Consider the following 19,953-nt stretch of genomic DNA (forward strand, 5'->3'; position numbering starts at 1 on the left):
TTCCTACCACTTTGCTCACTGCTGTGGGATGAGCAGTTGACTATCACAAGGGATGTTTGCTACATCCACTATGATAACCAGTCTTTTTGTTAATTTTGTGTATGTAGCTATGCTACAAATGTATAAGGGTCAAAACACAGTTTTATCATTTCTGATTTCTAAAATTGGAGATGATAAACATGACTTGACAAAGATAAAGATATCTTCAGTTTTCATAGATATATCTTGTCTCAGTTAATTAGTTTGAAAGATACTGAATGAAAGAAGTGGCAGCACAGTGGAAGAAAATACCAAAGAGGAAAACAAGGTTGAATTCAGCTGAAACAACTCTTTAAGTATACATCTATAAAAAAAAAAAAAAAAAAAAAAAAAAAAAAAAAAAAAAAAAAAAAAAAAAAAAAAAGAGAAATAAAACAATGTAAGAATTAAAGGAATTTTTTTTTACTGAATATTCCAGGTAAGATTTATGTGAGCATACTTGAAGAGACTCAAGAAAAATTGTGGCAGACTTTCAGAAGAATGAATTCAGGTCAAATAGTGGTTTTTCTTGATCAGATTTTCACCCTAAGACCAATAATTTAAATTTTTTTAGAAAATAACAAGGATCTGCGTTTGAGTTTTGTAATTTGAAAGTCATATGACAAGGTACCAAGAGAAAATTTATTCAAAAAAAAAAAAAAATCTCGCATGACTTGGAACCAATTAAAGAAATTTATTTATGTGGAATAAGAGGGAGATTAGTCAAACACAGTCCAAGAGATGGGTTAGAAAATCAAAGAATGCATACCCAATTCGAATAAGCCGAATTTTCATCAAGTTTTTGGTTTTTGATTCACTTCACAATAATTTTGGATTTAGTTTCAGTTTGCTATTTTTGGTTTTGGTTGAGTGATGAATTTTTTTTAACTTTTAATTTTTTTAACAGTTCTACAATGTTTATTAATAGTATTGTGCATTTTTAATAGTGTAAAAAATTGACATTCACAGTGTTTTATTCATTTTCTGTTGCTATAAAATGGATAGATCTCAAAGAAAGTATTCAAAAATATGTATGCTTTCTCAGCACAGTTCCATGACTCAAAGAAAAATTGCCAATGAGTGTAGCGTTCCTTTGGGTACTGTTAATGCAATTTAAAGATGTTTAAGGAAACAGGTACATTTTTCTCCTGACAGAAAAGGAAAATGTGGGAAAAAAATGTAAACTACACTTAATCAAGATCATTTATTAGTTATGAAAAGCAAAATGAATCCAAGATTGGCTGCTGTAGACTTAAATAGAGACTTGGAAGTAACACGGCAGTCTGTCGAAGATTGTTGGAAGCAGGGAGGACTACTCGCAGACAAAAAAAAGATACAACTACTGATGAAGAAAAGAAATAATAGTTGTTTCTTTTCCTCTGGAGCCTCTTTTTCTGCTATGCAGAAAAAGAGGCTCCAGTGTGCAAAGTGTACAAAGGTTGTACTATTGAGAAGTGGAAGAAAGTCATATTCTCGGATTAGAGCCATTTCTTTGTCCAAGGAGAGCGAGAACCCTATGTTCACAAATCATTGTCTGAGAAGACTTCTCCCACCTACCTTCAACAAGCTCCTAAACACCCATCTTGCAAAGATATTCAAGAATTATTTTACACATTACAGTCCAGGATCACTTGTGCCTGTCACACCATGCCATACTTCAAGAACAGAAAGAGTTCCTTAAAAATCATAACATCCAATTGCTTCATTGGCCAGGTAACTCACTCTCCTGACACTAACTAAATAGAAAACTTGTGGGCCATAGTAGTGAAAAAGAAACTTGGAAAATTCAACTGTGATACAAAGGATAACTTTCCATTATTTCCATAAAGGATACAATCAATTATAAAAGTATGATTTCGAGATGTAGAAATAAAAAAAAAAAAAAAAAAGTGTTGTACGTTGGTAGAGTCCATGCCTAAGCAAATTAATGAAACTTATTAGGAAAAGAAGAGCACATATAAATTATTAGGTAAAGTTGCAGTTTACATTTTATACTTATTTGCTTGCAAAATTTAAATTTTTCTTTCTTTGGTAGAACCGTATTAAAAATGAGGATATTAGGAAGTAACTTGACATAGACATTTAAGAATGTCTGGACATAGCAAATCAATAGGGAGATGGCCACTTTAACAAATTGGGAGAGGAACGGTTAGTAAAAAAAAAAAAAAGTGTATTTTTCCCAGGATGGCAAGAAAAAGAACAAGATGAGTCAGAATAGTCATGTTGGTGAATTGTTACAGTAAGAACAGTTTCTCAAACTTTTTTGATTGTGGCCCATTTGGAAAAACATATAATGCCAAGGCCCACTAGTCTCTATATCACATTCCCTGCTGATAGGGTCATATTTGATCAACAATGAGTCTTTATATGGTTTTCTCTGATGCTTGTGCATCAGAGAAAAACACTTTTTTTTTTTTTAACCTACATAATGAGAGGTATAAGAATCTTTAACACATCAGTTCCATGTGGGGTGCATGTAAGAATTTTAAACAGATAAGAATTGAGAAAGAAGCAGTATACTGACATTTTTCTTGAAGAGCAGGAACTTGTAGTTTTTGGAAAGCATATTATGAGAAATAGCATTCTGGAGGGCAGAGATAGGTGGAATTTTAGAGGAAGAGGAGAAGCAGGTTCAATGTGTTTGTAATTGTAATGAAAAGGGAATAGTTAGATAGCTGTTGCTCTGTTTTGACAGGCTCCCTCCAGTTAAATGTAGGATCTGTGGAGGTACATGTGGTAAAGTCAGTGTCTGTGAGATAGAGCTCAAAGTAAATTTGTGAGAGAAGTCATCCATGAGCCACACTCTAAATGTGTAAACAGTATACACATTATAGTGGGTAGGTGTATGATAACATCTTGAGCAGAAAAGAATGCATAGTTTTTTTTTCAGGCTGAGAAGAAGAAAAGCTTTTAGAAGCTATATGATTTTTTTATGTCAGTAGAAGCTGGATGTAAATATCACTTCAAAGAGAGAGAGACCTGATCCTGACTGTTAATTTTTATGTTACAAGTAAGGTAAGTAGGTGATAAGGTAGATATAGTAAGATAAGATAGGTGAGCTGTGATCCCTTTTGTGAGAGAAAAGGCATGGCTGCCTTTTCGTGGCATTGAAGGTGACTAGATTATCCTTGCCTCCCTGAACGATGGTATGCAGATTATTATTTAAGGCACTGGTTGCAAATGATCTTGATGTTTGGGTTGTCTCAGAACTACATGGTTTGTCTAATGAATAAGAACAGAGCTGTTGGATAGGATTCATTATGATTGAGAGGATGTCATTTATGTAAATGAGGAGGAGAATAGCTGAAAGCATAAAGCCCTGAGGCACTCCTTTATTGGTGAAAAAGCTCGAGAAGGTGCCATCCACAATGGCATGCAGTGAGCGACCAGAGAGAGAGAGATACTTTCTCTCTCTCTGATACTTTCAGGCACAAACTTTGTTTGCTCACACTTGGATAAAGGATTAAACTAAATTTATTATATTCTAACCAAGTGAAAAATAAACTTTCAACATCTTTCTCTAAATCCAGAGTAATTTATTAAAAAGATGACACACCATTTGGCAACTCCTATAGGTAGAGATCACCTTGCTAATGCTTCTGGCTGGTATCTCCACTTTTGCCTGGCTCCCACTGAAGAGTCCTCAATAAAGGTCAAAACTAGTCTGGGTAGTGGCCCTTCTCTTAATGCATAACATTAGACATATCCGCAAGGAGATGTGTTTTGCATTATGGGAGATACTGAGATAGGAATGATGTAAGCTTGCTCCACCTTTGCAACGAGTTTCCTGGTGTTGTACCACTTACCTCAGTCCTGAAGATACTTTTAGGCGCAATGTTTGCTCACACTTGGATAAAGGATTAAAACAAACCAGACTAGACCCGGTTTGCAGAAGAAGAAAAATCATCTTTCATCAGGACAATGCACCTACCCACAAAGCTGTTTTGGCAATGGGAAAATTAAGGGTTCTGCACTATGAATTGTTAGAACATCCACCCTATTTCCCAGATTTGGCTACTTCTGACTTCTAGCCCTTCCCAAAACTAAAACTCTTCCTCACTGGTCAGTGTTTTCTTTGAATCAAGAGGTGATTGCAGCTATAGAGGGGTAATTTGCAGATCTTACTGAGAACCACTACTGGGACGGGATAATGGTGCTGGAGTATCACTGGAATAAATGTATTAGTCTTAAGGGAGATTATGTTGAAAAATAAAAATAATTTTAAAATTATAAATTCTTATTTTCAACGTTAGGCCGAGAACATTTCTGACTACCCTCGTATAACATACAAAACATGTGGTAATCAACTGTTTGTTATTGTTAAGGCTTCCAGTCAACAGTAGGTTAGTAGTTAAATTTTAGGGGAGTCAGGTTATATGTGGATTATTGACTGCATGAGGAGCCGGTGCCCCTAACCCTCTCGTTGTAAAAGGGTCAACTGTAATTCATATCGGCTGAACTACAGTTGAATCTACTCAAGGAGGATGCTATCCTAGTGGTCAGCCATATCCTTTTTCAGCATGTCCAGCTTAACACTGCTGTGGAAGTGGTAGACAATTTCCTGATCCAATAATCTAGACCTGACTTCAGAAAGATTATCTAATAAGAAAGGGAACATTAAAACCAGATAAAGTATTCATTGTTATTTCTTACATGCACAGATATTGGAGGTGATCATGGACTGTAGATGGGAAAATTTGAACTCTAACCAGATATAACAAGGATAGATATTTAAGATGGAATTATTACAAGAAGATCTTATAAGCATACTTTATCAAAATAGACTAAAGGACTAATTTAAAAAAATATCATTAATGAGGAAGTTATATAGATTCTCATTGGGAAAATTTTAAATGATCCATAAAGAGCTTATGTTGTGCTAGGAAAGAAACTAATTTAAAATGGTAAAACAAGATGGACATTTCTAGTATACTGAAGAGAGAAAAAAAATTCTTAATAAACATTTGCAAGATAAAATCTAATATATCTGAATATGAAGAGCATAAAAGAATGAGAGAGAGAGAGAGAGTGGGGAAAAAAAAACCCATAATGCAAAAATAGAGAATGTTGCTCTATACAATTACAGAATAAATTTTAACCCCAGCACAGAAACATTTAGGAGAATGATCCAAAATCAAATAAATTCCCGAATGCATAAATATGCTGTTTATAGAAAGTGATCATGAAAAACTGTAAATAAATGATATTATGGCGAAAAAGAAATAGAAATGCTTGAAATATTATTAGCCAGGAAAAGAGATGAAATTGAGATAATTTCATTGAATCAGTCATCTCTGAATTGAGAAATACGAAATCAGCTATTATTCATGGGAATATATAACAAAATTATAAAAATATGAAATAAAAGAATTTACTGTAAATGAGAAATTTTATTAAAACTCTCTTTAAGAAAAGACAGATATCCAAAAATGGACTTGAACAACCCAATTTAGAAAGGAAATAAAAAATCTGAAGCCATAAACTGTTTAGTAATAAATTTCAATTATTGTGCATTACCTTAGAAATATGTAGAAAAATTATCAAAAAATTAAAATTGATGCTAAATTACAACAATTATAATGATCTCCCATTATAATGGAGATCATGTACTGGTGTTGTATTTGTTATAATCACATAGTAGTAAAAACAGTAGAACATTTTGAAACCAGTGTTTGTAGAGGCTTTCAATAGAATTAGATTACAGGATATCTGAAAATAATATCATCAAGAAATATACCCCCTGCAAATTATTGAAATAATTAAAGACATACACAAAAAATTAATGTGTAATATAGCATCACAACACAAATACATAGAAAATTGTTATAATGAAAGGGATCAGACAAGACAAGTCTTTTGAAGTCCATGAATAAATGGAATTAATATTAGTCTAGTTTTAGTTTGAATATGTAAATAATGTAGTATTACTTGCATTAAATCATTCCCAAAGGCAATTATTAAATTCCAACTGAGCAGTTATAAGAAGAAAATATCAGCAGAGAAATCAAAAACAATTCAACTGCAAAAGAACCAAGAAGACATGAATTAGAATTAAATGAAAAAATGCTGGAACAAGTAGTTAAATTTAAATTTCAGAATAACCATTAACAGTTTGAATATAACAATGATCCTTGGAGGCAAATAAAAATTGGAATGTGTAAATTTACTTATATAGAAAATATATCTTATTAAAGAAACCAAAGAATGAATTTATAAATCAGTATTAACTTATACGAGGGGTGGAGGGATCTGAAAAGTTATATCTCTTCAAACCTTCATAACTCTGCTATTAGTATGGTCTTTCTTTTGGTTATATCAATTGCTTTAATATAATTTTGTCTAGGTGTTTATCAGAACTTTCCAGACCCCCCCATGCACACATACCTTCGTACATTTGAAACAAGAATAGAATAATTGAGAATATAACAGTTAAATACCACGTGTGAAATGAAGCATCAAGAGAAGTAATTAGTGAAAAGATCTACAAAGAATTTTAGTTACAACTCAAATAAATGGAGAGTGGAATTTAAAAAAAAAAAAGATCATACTGCATATGTGTTCAGTCCTGTATATGAGCATATGATACCATTCTAAGACTTGGAGTAGACTTTGTATCTACATCCAATCATGCTATAAATTGGATCTTTGTTTTAACTATAAAGTTTCTTAGACTTTTAAAAACATTGCAGATTTTATGGTCCTACTCAACTGAATTGAGTCCATCAGTATTTAGGTGAATACCATTGTCACATCCAAACTTGACTCATAAATTACCGAATATCAAGAATTATGCATAGTCTATTACCTACTTAATAGTTGCTGTTACTTTGACAGTGAATTCCTTGTTACCAAACCTTGCACTGTATTAATAAATTTATCCTTTTTTTTTTTTTTTTTTTTTTTTTTTTTAAATCTACGCTTTTGTCATTTTCCATACAGGTAGACTTGAATAGATTGTATGAGTGGGCAACAGTATGGAACTGTCAATTCACTGATGTAAAGTGTGAGGTTTGAAGTTTGATAGATAACAATGGGATACATAGTATACACTTGGCAGAGAAATTTTAGAGGAGACAAGAAACCTTTTAGTGGTGGTGGGCAAGGATCTGAAGTTCAGAGGTCACATTGCACAAGTTGTGAAGTCATCACATCAGATTATGGCAATGATGCAGAGGACCTTAACATGCAGAAATAAAAGAGATTCTGGTTCCATTGGATTAGGCTTTGAACAGGCTTTGTATGAATTATTGTGCACAGTTTTGGTGATGAGGATATATAGGAAAGGAACCAGAGAAGACTAAGTTAGTAACTAGTCTTTGAGATGTGCTGTATGAGGGTAGATTGAGGGAATTATGTTGCAAAACCTTGTGAATAGGAAGAAAAGAGAGGGATATGATTGAGACATGTTGGTAAAGGGTTGTTGCCAAGTTAATTTGAAAGAAATTTTTCATAGAATGGGGAAGGTTTTAGAACAAGGGTCCAGCCCTGGAAGCTGTGTAAGGAGAGTATGAAGAGGACCATAAGGAGCATGTTCTTTGCATGGAGAGCCGTTGGTGAGTGGAATGCATTGACTGACATTTGATGAATGCAGATATATTGAATGAGATTAAGCGCTGTTTCATGGACTTTGTTTGTACCGGTGTAAAATCATTATATTAATAATATTATTATTAATGCCAGACCTCCATAGAGTCAAAAGATACATCACAGTAGGCGTACCGGTGTATGCCTACTGTGATGTATCTTTTGACTCTATGGAGGTCTGGCATTAATAATAATATTATTAATATAATGATTTTTCAGCTATTTATTCATCATCATCATCATCAAATTCCTGCCATGTACCCTCAAGGAGTGTACAGGATATGATAGTACTACATGAAAAAAATTACATCATTATTACTTTCCTATCTACAATTTTCCTCCAAATCAGTCTGTTACTTGTCAAGACTCCAACATTATCAGATCTTATATTTCTATCGTCTAAAGCATTTTGTACTGTATCAATCCACCTATATCTTGGTCTTCCTCTGGGTCGTTTTGCTGCCAACCTGGCAGAGAACACTTGTTTTGCTAATCTTTCCTCGCCCATTCTGTTTAAGTGACCATACCACCTAAGATTCGCTCTGCTAACGCATTCCTGGATGCTGACAATGTCAAGTTCTTTCCTAATATCCTCATTTTTAATATGATATCGCCATTGATGCCATCTGTTCATGCCTATAATTTTTCTCAGGACTCTCATATCTGTGGTCTCTAGTCTTTGGTCAAGTGTTTTATTTCTGACCCAGCTCTCAGATCCATAAGTTAAAACTGGTTTGAACACTGTCTTGTACACAGCTAATTTAGTGTTCCGACTAATTTCTCTCTTATTCCATATGAATTTATTCAATTGACTTCTCACCATACCAGCTTTGCTGATTCTGTTGTCTATTTCTATATTTAATTTACCATCTTCAGTAAAAATCTTGCCTAAATAGCTGAAATGTTTTACTTGTTCCACAGGTTCTCCATTCACAACACAGTTGACATTTTCAATGATTCTGCCTATTTTCATTGTCTTTGTCTTTTTATTGCTGACCTTCATACCATATCTATTACAACAGCTATTCAATTTAGTCAGAGAATCTTGCAGACTTGTAGCAGATTTATTTAGAAGTATAACGTCATCCGCATAAAGCAAAGATCTGACATTAACATCTCCAATTTTGATATCAGGTTTAATACCACATTCCTTCATAATGTGATCCATATAGATAATGAATAACAGAGGGGATAATGTACATCCTTGTCTCACACCAGATTTAACATTAAACCATCTTCCTGTACTTCCTTCAATTCTAACTGCTGACTTACAACTCAAATAAAGACTAAGTATTGTTTGATATAATGCCCCATTGACACCATATAACTGAAGCGTATTGAATAGCTTCTCTCTTGGCACCTTGTCATATGCCTTTTCCAGATCGACAAAACTTAAATACAGATCTTTGTTATATTCCCATGCTTTCTTGACTATTTGTCGTAAAGTGAAGATCTGATCCTGACAGCCTCTATTTGGCCTGAATCCAACTTGTTCTTCACCAAGCTTTTCTTCCACAATTCTTCTCAACCGTTTCTCAAGTATACTTGCATAGATCTTGCCAGGAACACTCAGTAGGGAAATACCTCTATAATTCTCACATTCAGTTTTATTTCCCTTTTTATATATGGGTACTATGAGAGCTCTACTCCAATCATCGGGAATTCGTCTCTCTGTCCAGGCTTTCTGAACTATGCAGTGCAGCCACTATAAGACTCTTATACCACCATACTTCAGCATTTCTGGTCAAATATCATCTACTCCTGCTGCCTTTCCACATTTCAAGCCTTTGATGGCTTTTTCTACTTCTAGTATGGATATGTATTCCTGACTGCATGCCTGGTCAGTGTTTTTTACCACTGTGCTGTCATCACTGCTTGTTTCATTTAGCAGTTTTTCAAAGTAATTACTCCATACTTCAAGGATATCTTTTTCTCCTGTTTTCATGTCACGTTTATCATCTCTAACTCCTTTTACAGCACTCTTTCCTCCATTCCTAAGCTTCTTCAACAACCTCGAGAATATTTTGCCACCTTCTTGATATTTATTTTCTATATTCTTGCCAAAGTCCTCCCATGACTTTTGTTTAGCTAGTTTTACACAGTGTTTAGCATTCTTGCATTTGTCTCTATATTCTCTAACAGCCATTTCTGTTTGGTACGAAGCCATCTTGCCCTTCAAGTTGCTCTTACACATTTTTCTCAGCCTCTTTTCAAGTATGCTTGTGTATATCTCTTCTTGGACATTTAGTAGAGAAATTCCTTTGTAATCCCCAGAATTAACTTTATTTCCGTTTTTTATAGATGGGAATAATGTGAGTGCTACTCCAGTCACCTGAAATTTGACCTTCTGACCAGTCCCTCTGAATCTTGCAGTGTAGTCAAATCAAATCATTTATATATCCATTATCGAGCAATTCTCTGTGAATATCATCTGTCTAGGATCTGCCTAGAGAAACACTAGAAATACATCTGCTGCTATAACTGTGGTCATTCTAGTCCTGCTGATAATGCTTTGGATATGCAGATATAAAACTGTGCTTCACTCCAACAAATGGAAACTTGGAAAATTTTCTTAGATTCAGCAGCAGATGTGTTAATCCAGCCTAATCTTAATAAATATGGTAGTGTTAAACTTCCTCACATCCCTCCTTAAGCCTTCACCTTCCTTAAGTCTCCTCCCCAATGTCTAATGCTAGCCAACAACACCCACCCAAAGAGGGCATTCCTCCTAGGACTTCAGGCTTTTAGTCTAATTTTTTCCACTAATTGTTTTGTGTGTTTTTGTGTATGTTTTTACAGGCTTAAGATCGTATTCCTGCCAATGTCACTGCACTGTATTCATTCTAGAAATTGTTTAAAGACAGTCTGTGTACTACATTTTGTGTCAGAGTAATTAGAGACAGCTGAAATGAAAATTGCCCTGTATAGTGAAAAACGTCACTGTCTTTGCTTAGACTTGAGCAAATATATATATATATATATATATATTTATTTATATATTTATATTAATAATAATAATAATAATTGTAGCTTTAAATACATTATTACTAAATATAATGTCCTGATAATATTTTCTGAATATAATAATTAATTGCAGGAACCAAATGGTTTATTGTAAAGCACACACACACACACACACACACACACATATATATATATATATATATATATAAAAGCAAATAATGATTATATATCTTAAAATCAAATCAAATTAAATTACATTTAAAATTTTCTATACCATTAAGATGTCACAAATGCATATATGAAAATATTTGTAAAAAGGATGTGGGAAGAACATTATATATCAGGGGTGTCAGTAACATCATTTGCGATGTACAGGTAGATCGCATAATGCTTTGGGGTCGATTGCAAATTTATTTTGTCTCAATTTTCAAAATAATATATAGACGACTCCAAATACGATAAAGCAAATACATAATGTTAACCTATTTATCAAATAATAATCTATATTATGGTTCTATTTAAAATTTACGTTAATTAAAAACTTAAATATTTTTTGTACAATAATTCCAGTTTATAATTCAATTATATTAAATTGAATTTTATTTCAAAAATTTCAATAGAAAAATTACAAATATTAGTTTAAAATATTTAAATTTCCTACTATGAGACTTTTGTTGTGGAGTCTACTTGGAAATGTATGTGCCCTCATAGATACACCCACTTTGGCTTTTTGTTCGCTTTGATGCACTGTACAAACCTAACAAGTGAAGCCCGATGTATAAATGATAGCAGTATTATAAACTCAATCGTTTGTTTTGTGCTAGTGCTCTGCTACAAGTTTAAAATTTGAAGTTTAAAGTGTTTTAATATAATTTAAAATTGTACCATCATGACTACTACGAAAAAAGCAAAGACATATGACTATCATCAAGAGTGGGAGCATGATTCTTTCTTTATTATGATCAAAGACAAATGTTTATTTTAATCAGTGTGGTTAAAAAACTGCAATATTCTTTTAAGCATTATAACTAATTAATGTTATGATAATTATAATAATATATTGTAACAATAATAAATAATATTACGATAATTTTTTCTTTGTCTAAACATAAATTAGAAATCTTATACCTTATACTGCAATTTTGAAAAAGGTAGATCGCAGATATATCTGTATGGACAATGTAGATCTTATGCAAACATTAGTTGACACCCCTTTTATATATAGTCAGCAAGTTCTGGAGTTGACACCCCTGTTATATATAGTCAGCAAGTACAGGACCCAGCCTGGCATGACACTTAATGTTAAGGAGTGCTTTGCACCCATATGTTATTCAGTAATGATTTTGATCAATGTACACTTTTTTATTTTTTTTATTTATTAAAGAATAATGAAAGAGAAATAATATTCTGTTTGAGTGTTCTTTGCTTTTAACATAGGCCTGAATTTAAATAACTGAAGAATTGTTTAAGAAAATCCTCTCTAAATATGATTGCTGTAACTGCTTATATCATACACTTGAAAGTACAAAAGAAGAAATTCTTTATTTTGTCACATATATGTAGCTTATCTGTTATACTCTACTCATATCTAAACCAACTTTTACTTTGATAAAAAGAAATAGAATTTCCATAGTTTATAATAATGGTGAAACAATATTGCCTTGGACTAGCATACATTTGCTCACGACATCAGGAACCTTATTGTAGGGTATTGTGTTTGACTGATATGGAAGAAAATTCTTCTCATTAATTCCACAAACTTTAGGTTTTCCCTTATGCAGAACAGACAAAGCAAGCTATAGTCGGATAATAATTCCCATATTTTATTGAGTTCTGGAAGCCCGCATGGTGTCTCTTTGCAGTTTTTGACTCAAACCATGTCTATTTATAAGATGACTTACTTATGATTATCTATATTAACTTTAAAATATTTTATATATTAAGATTTCTAAATTTAATGTTCTCTCTCTCACTGTTTTTTTTTTTTTCCCTCGTCCACTCTTCAGGAACTATTAAAGAAATGCCATCAGTGTATGGAACTTATTCGGGCTGCTAAGGAACGACAAGCTGCAGAAGCTAACAAGTATGCTACAATTCTTCTAGCAGAACTTGACCAAGAGCGATCAAGAGAGGAAAGTAGGCGTGCAGCTGCTGCTCGAAGACGAGAAAGAAAAAGGAGAAAGAAAAGAGAAAAACAAGAACAAGTATGAATGTTTCTTAGTTGTTTTTATTGATTGATGAATATATTTTGGTAGTATAAGATTTTCATTGACAGGTATGAGACCAGCAGCTTGAAAAAGTATGTTGGTCTGGTTTCTGGAGATGATCTACCCTTAAGCTGGCTTAAGTACTGAATGTGTGATAGATACCAAGCTCCTGTGGATAAGATTCACATGCATGCCTGTGCCAAGTCAACTGCTGCATACATGCCTGTCCACCCTGTTTTGACATATTTTTGAACAATACTCGTTTGTGCTTAGATTCCATAATATGCTATATAGCATTTATTCTCCCAATTAGACCTTTAGATGTTAGACGACATTCATCACTCTGTGAGACAGCATTGAATGCCTATTAAGCCTGTACTGCATTTTGCCATGTTTTATGCCTGGTTTCCCTCTCTTCTTCCTCTTTCTCTTGTTAACTCTCAAATTTTATTTGAATTTGAATATTAACTCTTGTGTTTAATCATTTTTAAAAGTGGTTTCCCTCAAAACTAATGCTAAATCAAAATACATCAATAATTAAGTTCTGAACATCTCCAGGCAAATTTGAAAGTACTCTTGAACAAAATTAGTTATCTTTTATTTTTATAACAGGCATGAGCACACACACAGTGCACCAGGATCCGACCATATGGTAAGGATGATGGCATCTGTGGTACTACTACCACAGACATTCCCCATTAACTAAACAGATGAAGTGATGCAGCTGGAAACTCGAAATCAGGGAAAAGACGAGTTTTGTGTGAAATTGATGCATTAGAAAGAGTGATTCATAATTAGTGCCTAGATGATCATGTAAGTGTGCGGGGAAACAAGTTCTGTAACGTTATCATGACCACAGTGTATGATTCAGCAAAAACAGTAAAGAAAAAATATGACATAATCTTCAATTCTCAAAAAACAGACATAACACTAAACAACAACATAAGCATGCTGATATAACTTCAACCTCCAAATGTTGTCAGGTTTACTATCCTATCTTGTAGCCCATCATCATGAGGATCAAATGCCTTATCATGGATCTTTGGGATCCAGAAAGGGGGAATCATGGTACTCGTACTCTACCTTGATCTCTGCTTCAGCATGATGGGTGGTCCATGATGGCCTGGTCAGGATCATTTGGCTAAGTGAACTTATCTGCAAAGGTCATTGGTATTGCAGGAAATCTCCTTCCTCATGATCTTTGGATAGAGCACAAAGCTTGCTCTGGTATCATTATATCATCTGGGTTAGCCATAACATTCCACTCTTCAGGGCAGTTATTTTATTATTTATTTATTTAGTGTATGGCTCACACATGAAAAGTTACATTACATTAATCCTTAATATATATACATGGACATAGTAATAGACATAATGTACAATAATAAGACATAATACCATCATAAAAGAGACACTCAAGAATAGGCTACAACTGAATGTCTAAGTTGATTATCCAGATCAGCTGCACTTGGGGTAGCATGGATGAAGTCTGACACGTTTCCACTATATGCACGTTGGACACATTCTGTTGTAATATGATTAATTGTCTGGTGGGGTGATCCACAGTCACACCTAGGTGAGGCAATCTGCCCCATTTGTAAAGGTGGTTTTCGGAAAACTAGGTCTGCCTTCGGGCAGACCTAGTTTTCTGAAGTAGGTCAAAACCCGAAGGTATCTGTGTTGGGTCCACTAATTCATGGAAGACTCCTGTTGAAATGTTTCACCAGGATACTTTCCACTTCTCCTTCATGTTGAAATTTGTCTCTGCAAGATTTTTTGCTGTTAAGATTGGAGGGTGCCTTGACTTTAGCCTGTTTATTTCTAGGGGTGGGATGTCTTCATGGATTGGAAGATTTTGGATTTCCATGATTTTGCTGTATTCATATAGAAGAAAGTTGGATCTGCAGATGTGTGGAGGTAGAATGTTGCTTAGCACTGGGAGCCAGTAGGTTGGGGTTGATTTTACAGTTCCAAAAATAAGGTGCATAGTGGAGTTAAGCTGAGCAGCAACCAAATACACATGGGTGCTGTTCAACCATACAGGTGAGCAGTATTCAGCTGTAGAGTAAACGAGACCAACAGCAATGCAGCGAAGCGTTATTGCTGAGGCACCCGAAGTTGTTCCACATAGTTTTTGCAGTATATTGGTTCTTGTTTTTAGCTTGGATGCTGTGTTAATGAGATGTGGTTTAAAAGATGTTCTGTCCAGAGTGACGCCCAGATATTTCGGGAATCTGTGGTAGCATAGCAGTTTGTGGTTGAAGTAGACCATGCGTTCGTTGTTAGCCTGGTTATTGTTCAGGTGGAAGCATGAAACTTCTGTTTTGCTAGGATTTTGGCATAATCTCCATTTGCTGAAGTATTCATCTAGGACTGCAAGGTCGTTTGTTAGTGTATCTTTCATTGTAGTAAAATTGGTGTGTCTGGTGGCTAGAGCAATGTCATCAGCATAGCAAAACTTCTTGGAGGCTGTATTAGGCAAATCTGCGATGTATAAGTTGAAAAAGAGGGGAGCCAGAACTGATCCTTGTTGCCATTATCCAATGTTCTTTGTTTACTTTTGTTCTCGTCCATGCACACTTGGAATAGGCGGTTGCTTAGCATGTTATTGATTAGTTTTGCTATGGTTCTGCATGGGACTGCCCAAAGCAACTTGCAGACTGTGCCATGCCTCCAGACTGTATCATAAGCTGCGGTAAGATCTACAAAAGCTACAGCTACTTTCCGGCATTGTTGGTAGCCTGCCTCTATATGTGTGGTTCAAGTGACAGAACCTGATCACAGCAGCTTCGTTTATGTCTGAATCTGACCTGTTCTACTGGGACTTGTTCTATTATCTTAGGGGCAATTCTGTTGAGGATGAGCCTTTCTAGGAGCTTATAACAGGTTCTAAGCAGGTCAATAGGGTGGTAGTTTTCTGGTTTGTTGTTGGTTTTTCCTGGTTTTTAAGATGGGGATAATTTTTGTTCTCTTAAACTCTTTTGGGAGTCTACCAGTCTGGAGAATGTCAGAGAAAAAGCAAGCCAACCACTGTCGAGCTTTTTGGCCTGTCTTCAACAGGAAATCAGGATGAATTCCATCGGAACCTGGAGCCTTGCCTGAGTTCATATCCATTAGAGTAGTGTTAATATCTTCAAGAGTGAAGGGTCGTGAATATAAAGGGTCTGATGGTCTGTTATTTTTCAAATATGTAAGTTCTCTTTTTATTTGAAGAGTGTGTTGTTTGTCTTTGGTGGTATATCTTGATAATATGTGATACATATTGGTTAGGAGAAATAGCTGATTGTTCCCGGGCAGTTCGGGTGCACTACCTAGTTTTCTTAGACGGCTCCATGGTTTTCTACTGGAGTCCCGAAAATTGAGTATTTCTACTGTTTCAGTCCATTTCTTTTGTCGGCTAGTGTCAATTCTGTGAATGAGTTCATCTTCAATGTCAGGATCGCCACACGCTAGATATTCTTGATACAGTTTATTACTATCATCGTCCCATCCAGAGATATACTTCTTCCGGAAGCCTCTTGGTATAGTCTTCTTACCTACAGCTAAGACAGATCTCATCGATCTCTTGCAATTACTGCTTGTTGGAGGGATCCAACGGACATATTTGTCAATCCATCAGCAAATGTATCCCAGTCGGCTTTCTGGAAGTTCCAGCAGGGACATTGGATGGATCTGACAAGGGATTCCTGCAGACCTACCTCTAATATAATTCGTCTATGTTGGCTTTGTGGAAAGTTGGAGAGAACTCTTTTCGATGTAGGTAACGGTCATCCTTTGTTGTCTTGAGTGACGAAGCAGAGGTTGGGGTTGTACTCCCTGTTCCAAGCTGCTGACCTGAAGGAAGATCCATCCTTAGCATCGAAAATTAGGTGCATGTTGTGAATTTCTGCCCATTCATCTCACATTCATTGTTGGAAGCATATTTCCATAGCATGTGGTAGCTGTTAAAGTCACCTATATGCATCACAGGGTGGTTGTGCACTGGTAGAATTTGTGGAGGCCACAATGGTGGGGGGGGGGGTATACACGTTGGTGATGGTTATGATCCATATCATAGTTGTTATCAGATGCACGCTGCCGACAATGCTGGGTGTAATGAGGTGGGAATCTTCTAGGATACTACGTACATAGGTGGCAAGGCCATGTGCATGATGGTAAGTGGCTCCAGTGATAATGTAACCAGGAATTTGGCCCCTGCAGTGGAGCTGATCCTCATCCTTACAGTGAGTCTCTTGAATAAGAACAACATTGACATTGTTGTCATATAAAGTCTTTCAGAGGTATTCACATTTTGCCCTACATATACCCTCAGTGTTAATTTGGCAAATTCGGACAACAGAACCAATATTCCTAGTCATCTTGCCCTTAAGAGAGCTAATTTGTGTGTTCATGTGTGCTGTAACCAGGAGATCAAGAAGATAGTCTGGTTTCCAAGTCGCTCTAGCTCTTTAGTGTTATCCAGGGTGCACCACTTGGAGGCGAGCTAGGATTTCATCCCAGTGCAGTTATTGCTTGTCAGAGAGGGTATGGATGTGTCTCCATGGTGGGTTGCAAACTCTGGCACAGAAACAAATCGTCTCTTTGAGTATAATAATTTTCTTATCCTCAAGTTCTCAGGCCCCTTTCCCTCAACCTTGTTCAGATAAAATTGCAGCATCCATGCAAAATAAATAAATAAATAAAATAATAATCAGAGAGAGCAATAAATATACCAACTTTCTAGTTAGTACACTCAATTTAAGAATGTCCCACTCTGAAAAATGTAGTATATCTAGGACAGTTTGGAAGTGGGTTGGCAGGTTTTCCAAAATCAATTAACAAACATCCATTTAGTGGGCATCACAGCATCCGTCATGAGAATACCAATCACAGTTAGTCCCCAAAACTCTGGAAATGTTTTCACTATTCTCGAGGAATAATATTGGAGTAGGACCTCCTCATCTGCATTTCAGATGAGATCTGCTCCTAACTGAAAGATCAAGGAATGACGTATATAAGGAAAACCCTCATTCATAGATAGAAAGGCACAGAAAAAGAATAAGGGTAAAAAGGACAAGTAGCTTCACTGGAAGATAGGTCATCAGGAATATCAGCCTTACCTTAACACACATAAACCACCAATTTCTGTAAAAGCCAGATATCTCAACTGCTGAGTTTTGCCCTAAACTCAGCATCCAATGTGCTGTTTTAAATTTCAGAAATATGGTCCCCTCCATGTGAGACACCGGATCTTGGTAGATTATTAATTAATTAACAGAAGTATTTTTGAAGGTAAGGATGATATAGTGGAAAACAACTTGATAAAGCTCAGGTGGTATAATTTAGAAAAGTGTTTGAAGAGGAACTAATAACTGAGCATAGAAATGTTAATCAGATAGATGAAAAATACGAATAAAACTAGTAATGAAAATATGAATTTCAGCAAACTATGAATTTAAAGCTTTAATGAAAAACATGAAGAAAACTAGTAATGAAATAATGAATTTGAAGAAACTGTGAATTTAAAATATTATAGTGCTGAAAATAAATAATGGAGCCAAAAAAAAAGAAAAAAAAAAAGACTGTGATATGCGCGGTAAATGAGCAGCATGCTTGACTTATTATTTAAATCATTGTCTTCAGTTTATTATCTGTTTTCTTTTTATTGTATCTCTTTTCTTAAAATGATGAATCTAATCATTGTAGTTCTGTTTAGAGTTCATTTTTATTTGAGCAAATTGTTACTGCTCTCTTTATGAGGTTATTTATTATTCCTCTCAGCTTTAAGAATCTACCTGTCACAAATTGATGCGTGGTCATCAGTTGATCAAATTGATCACCACTCATTGATTTCTGGTGACAATAGGAAATTGTTGAGTGGTGATAAGAATCTACATGTACAAATTGATCAGTAGGTGCAGTTTGCAATATAATCTAAATGAGAGACAGCCTGATGGACAACTATTTTAGATATACAAGTATGGTAAGAAGTTTGTTTTTTTACATAGCTTTTTACATACATGGCTGTGTGATAAAATTACAAATCTTTCATTGGCATGTATAAGCCAAATCTAAGGGTTTGAATTTGCACATTCAAGAAGTTTCTACTTAAATGTTTCCATAAAGATTGCAATGGGAGGAAGATAAAACGAGCATCCCTTCTTTTAGAAGGTAGAAGTTGTTTTGCTCCATGAAGTTATCTGAGCATATCATGTTTGCAAAGAATTTCAAAGCTAAGAAATCCTGGTTATCTAAAATAGTCTCTTAATTTTCATAATAAAGTTTTGAGAAGTTTTAATGTAGGAGGTGAAAGACCTATCAACTCCTTTCATGTTGTTGTTAATTTCTTGGCTAGACTTCCTTTCAGTGTCACTGGCAGGTTATTTTTTGGCCCTATATATATTGATATCAGACAAGTAAGTTTTTTTTTTTTTTTTTTTTTTGCCAGGAATCTTTTGTGTGTAACAAAACCATCACATCTTTGTTGCCTTTAGTAATGAGGAATTTCTTATTCATTTTCATACTCAACTTCATGGCTGCATTTTCTTCCTTGGTTAAGGTCCTCTAAGGTATTCTAATGATTTTTAACAAGCCACTTGTTTCTAGTCTAATTTTGGCCAAACTTTCAGAGTGCTGAAATTATAGGTAAATTAAAGGTAAATTATAGGTAATCTGTCAAAATTTCAAGTAACAACTATTTTTGACATTGTCAAGTAACAAAAGGTCTCCTTTATTAAGAGTATGGCTTGAGAGGTTGATGGCCTAGTTAATTTCAAAATGAGAACTTTGTCCTTATTGAGGTGATATGAAGCTGTGTTGTTAGTAATTCTTTCTAAAATTTCCCAGATATCCAGGTGAAGTGATTTAGATAATTTCTTTGTAAATCCTTCATTTTATTCTGTGAATTTTTTCTTGAATAATGTTCTCTTAGTAGAGCTTTTTCCATCTGAGAGCAAATTCTGGAGGGTTTTATCAAGACCAAACTTTTTTCTCATCTTGATGCATTTTGTATTACCTTTTTGTCTCAGAATCTTTTTAGATCTCCTAGACAGTTAAGGAGCTTAAGGAGTTAAGGATATATTTATGTATTTTTTGCTAGATATATTAGTTGCATTTTTTTTATTCATTCCATGAATGATTAGGATTTTTTACTTTAGTGTAATTGAACAGTGACTAGCATTTCAGATTAAAAAAAAAATGT

The 19,953-nt window shown here is 34.7% G+C and overlaps 1 protein-coding gene across 1 annotated transcript in view; it reads left to right on the top strand.

Moving 5' to 3' along the window:
- Nucleotides 1-19,953, top strand: part of mask (multiple ankyrin repeats single KH domain) — an 823,307-nt gene that overhangs the window by 449,223 nt on the left and 354,131 nt on the right. The window contains 1 exon segment of the mRNA XM_090396371.1: nucleotides 12,573-12,770. Coding sequence (XP_090252497.1) covers nucleotides 12,573-12,770 — 198 coding nt within the window.

Source organism: Typopeltis vanoorti, chromosome 8 (assembly GCF_054136105.1).
Source record: "Typopeltis vanoorti isolate ZY-2024b chromosome 8, IOZ_Tvanoo_1.0, whole genome shotgun sequence".
Taxonomy (NCBI): domain Eukaryota; kingdom Metazoa; phylum Arthropoda; class Arachnida; order Uropygi; family Thelyphonidae; genus Typopeltis; species Typopeltis vanoorti.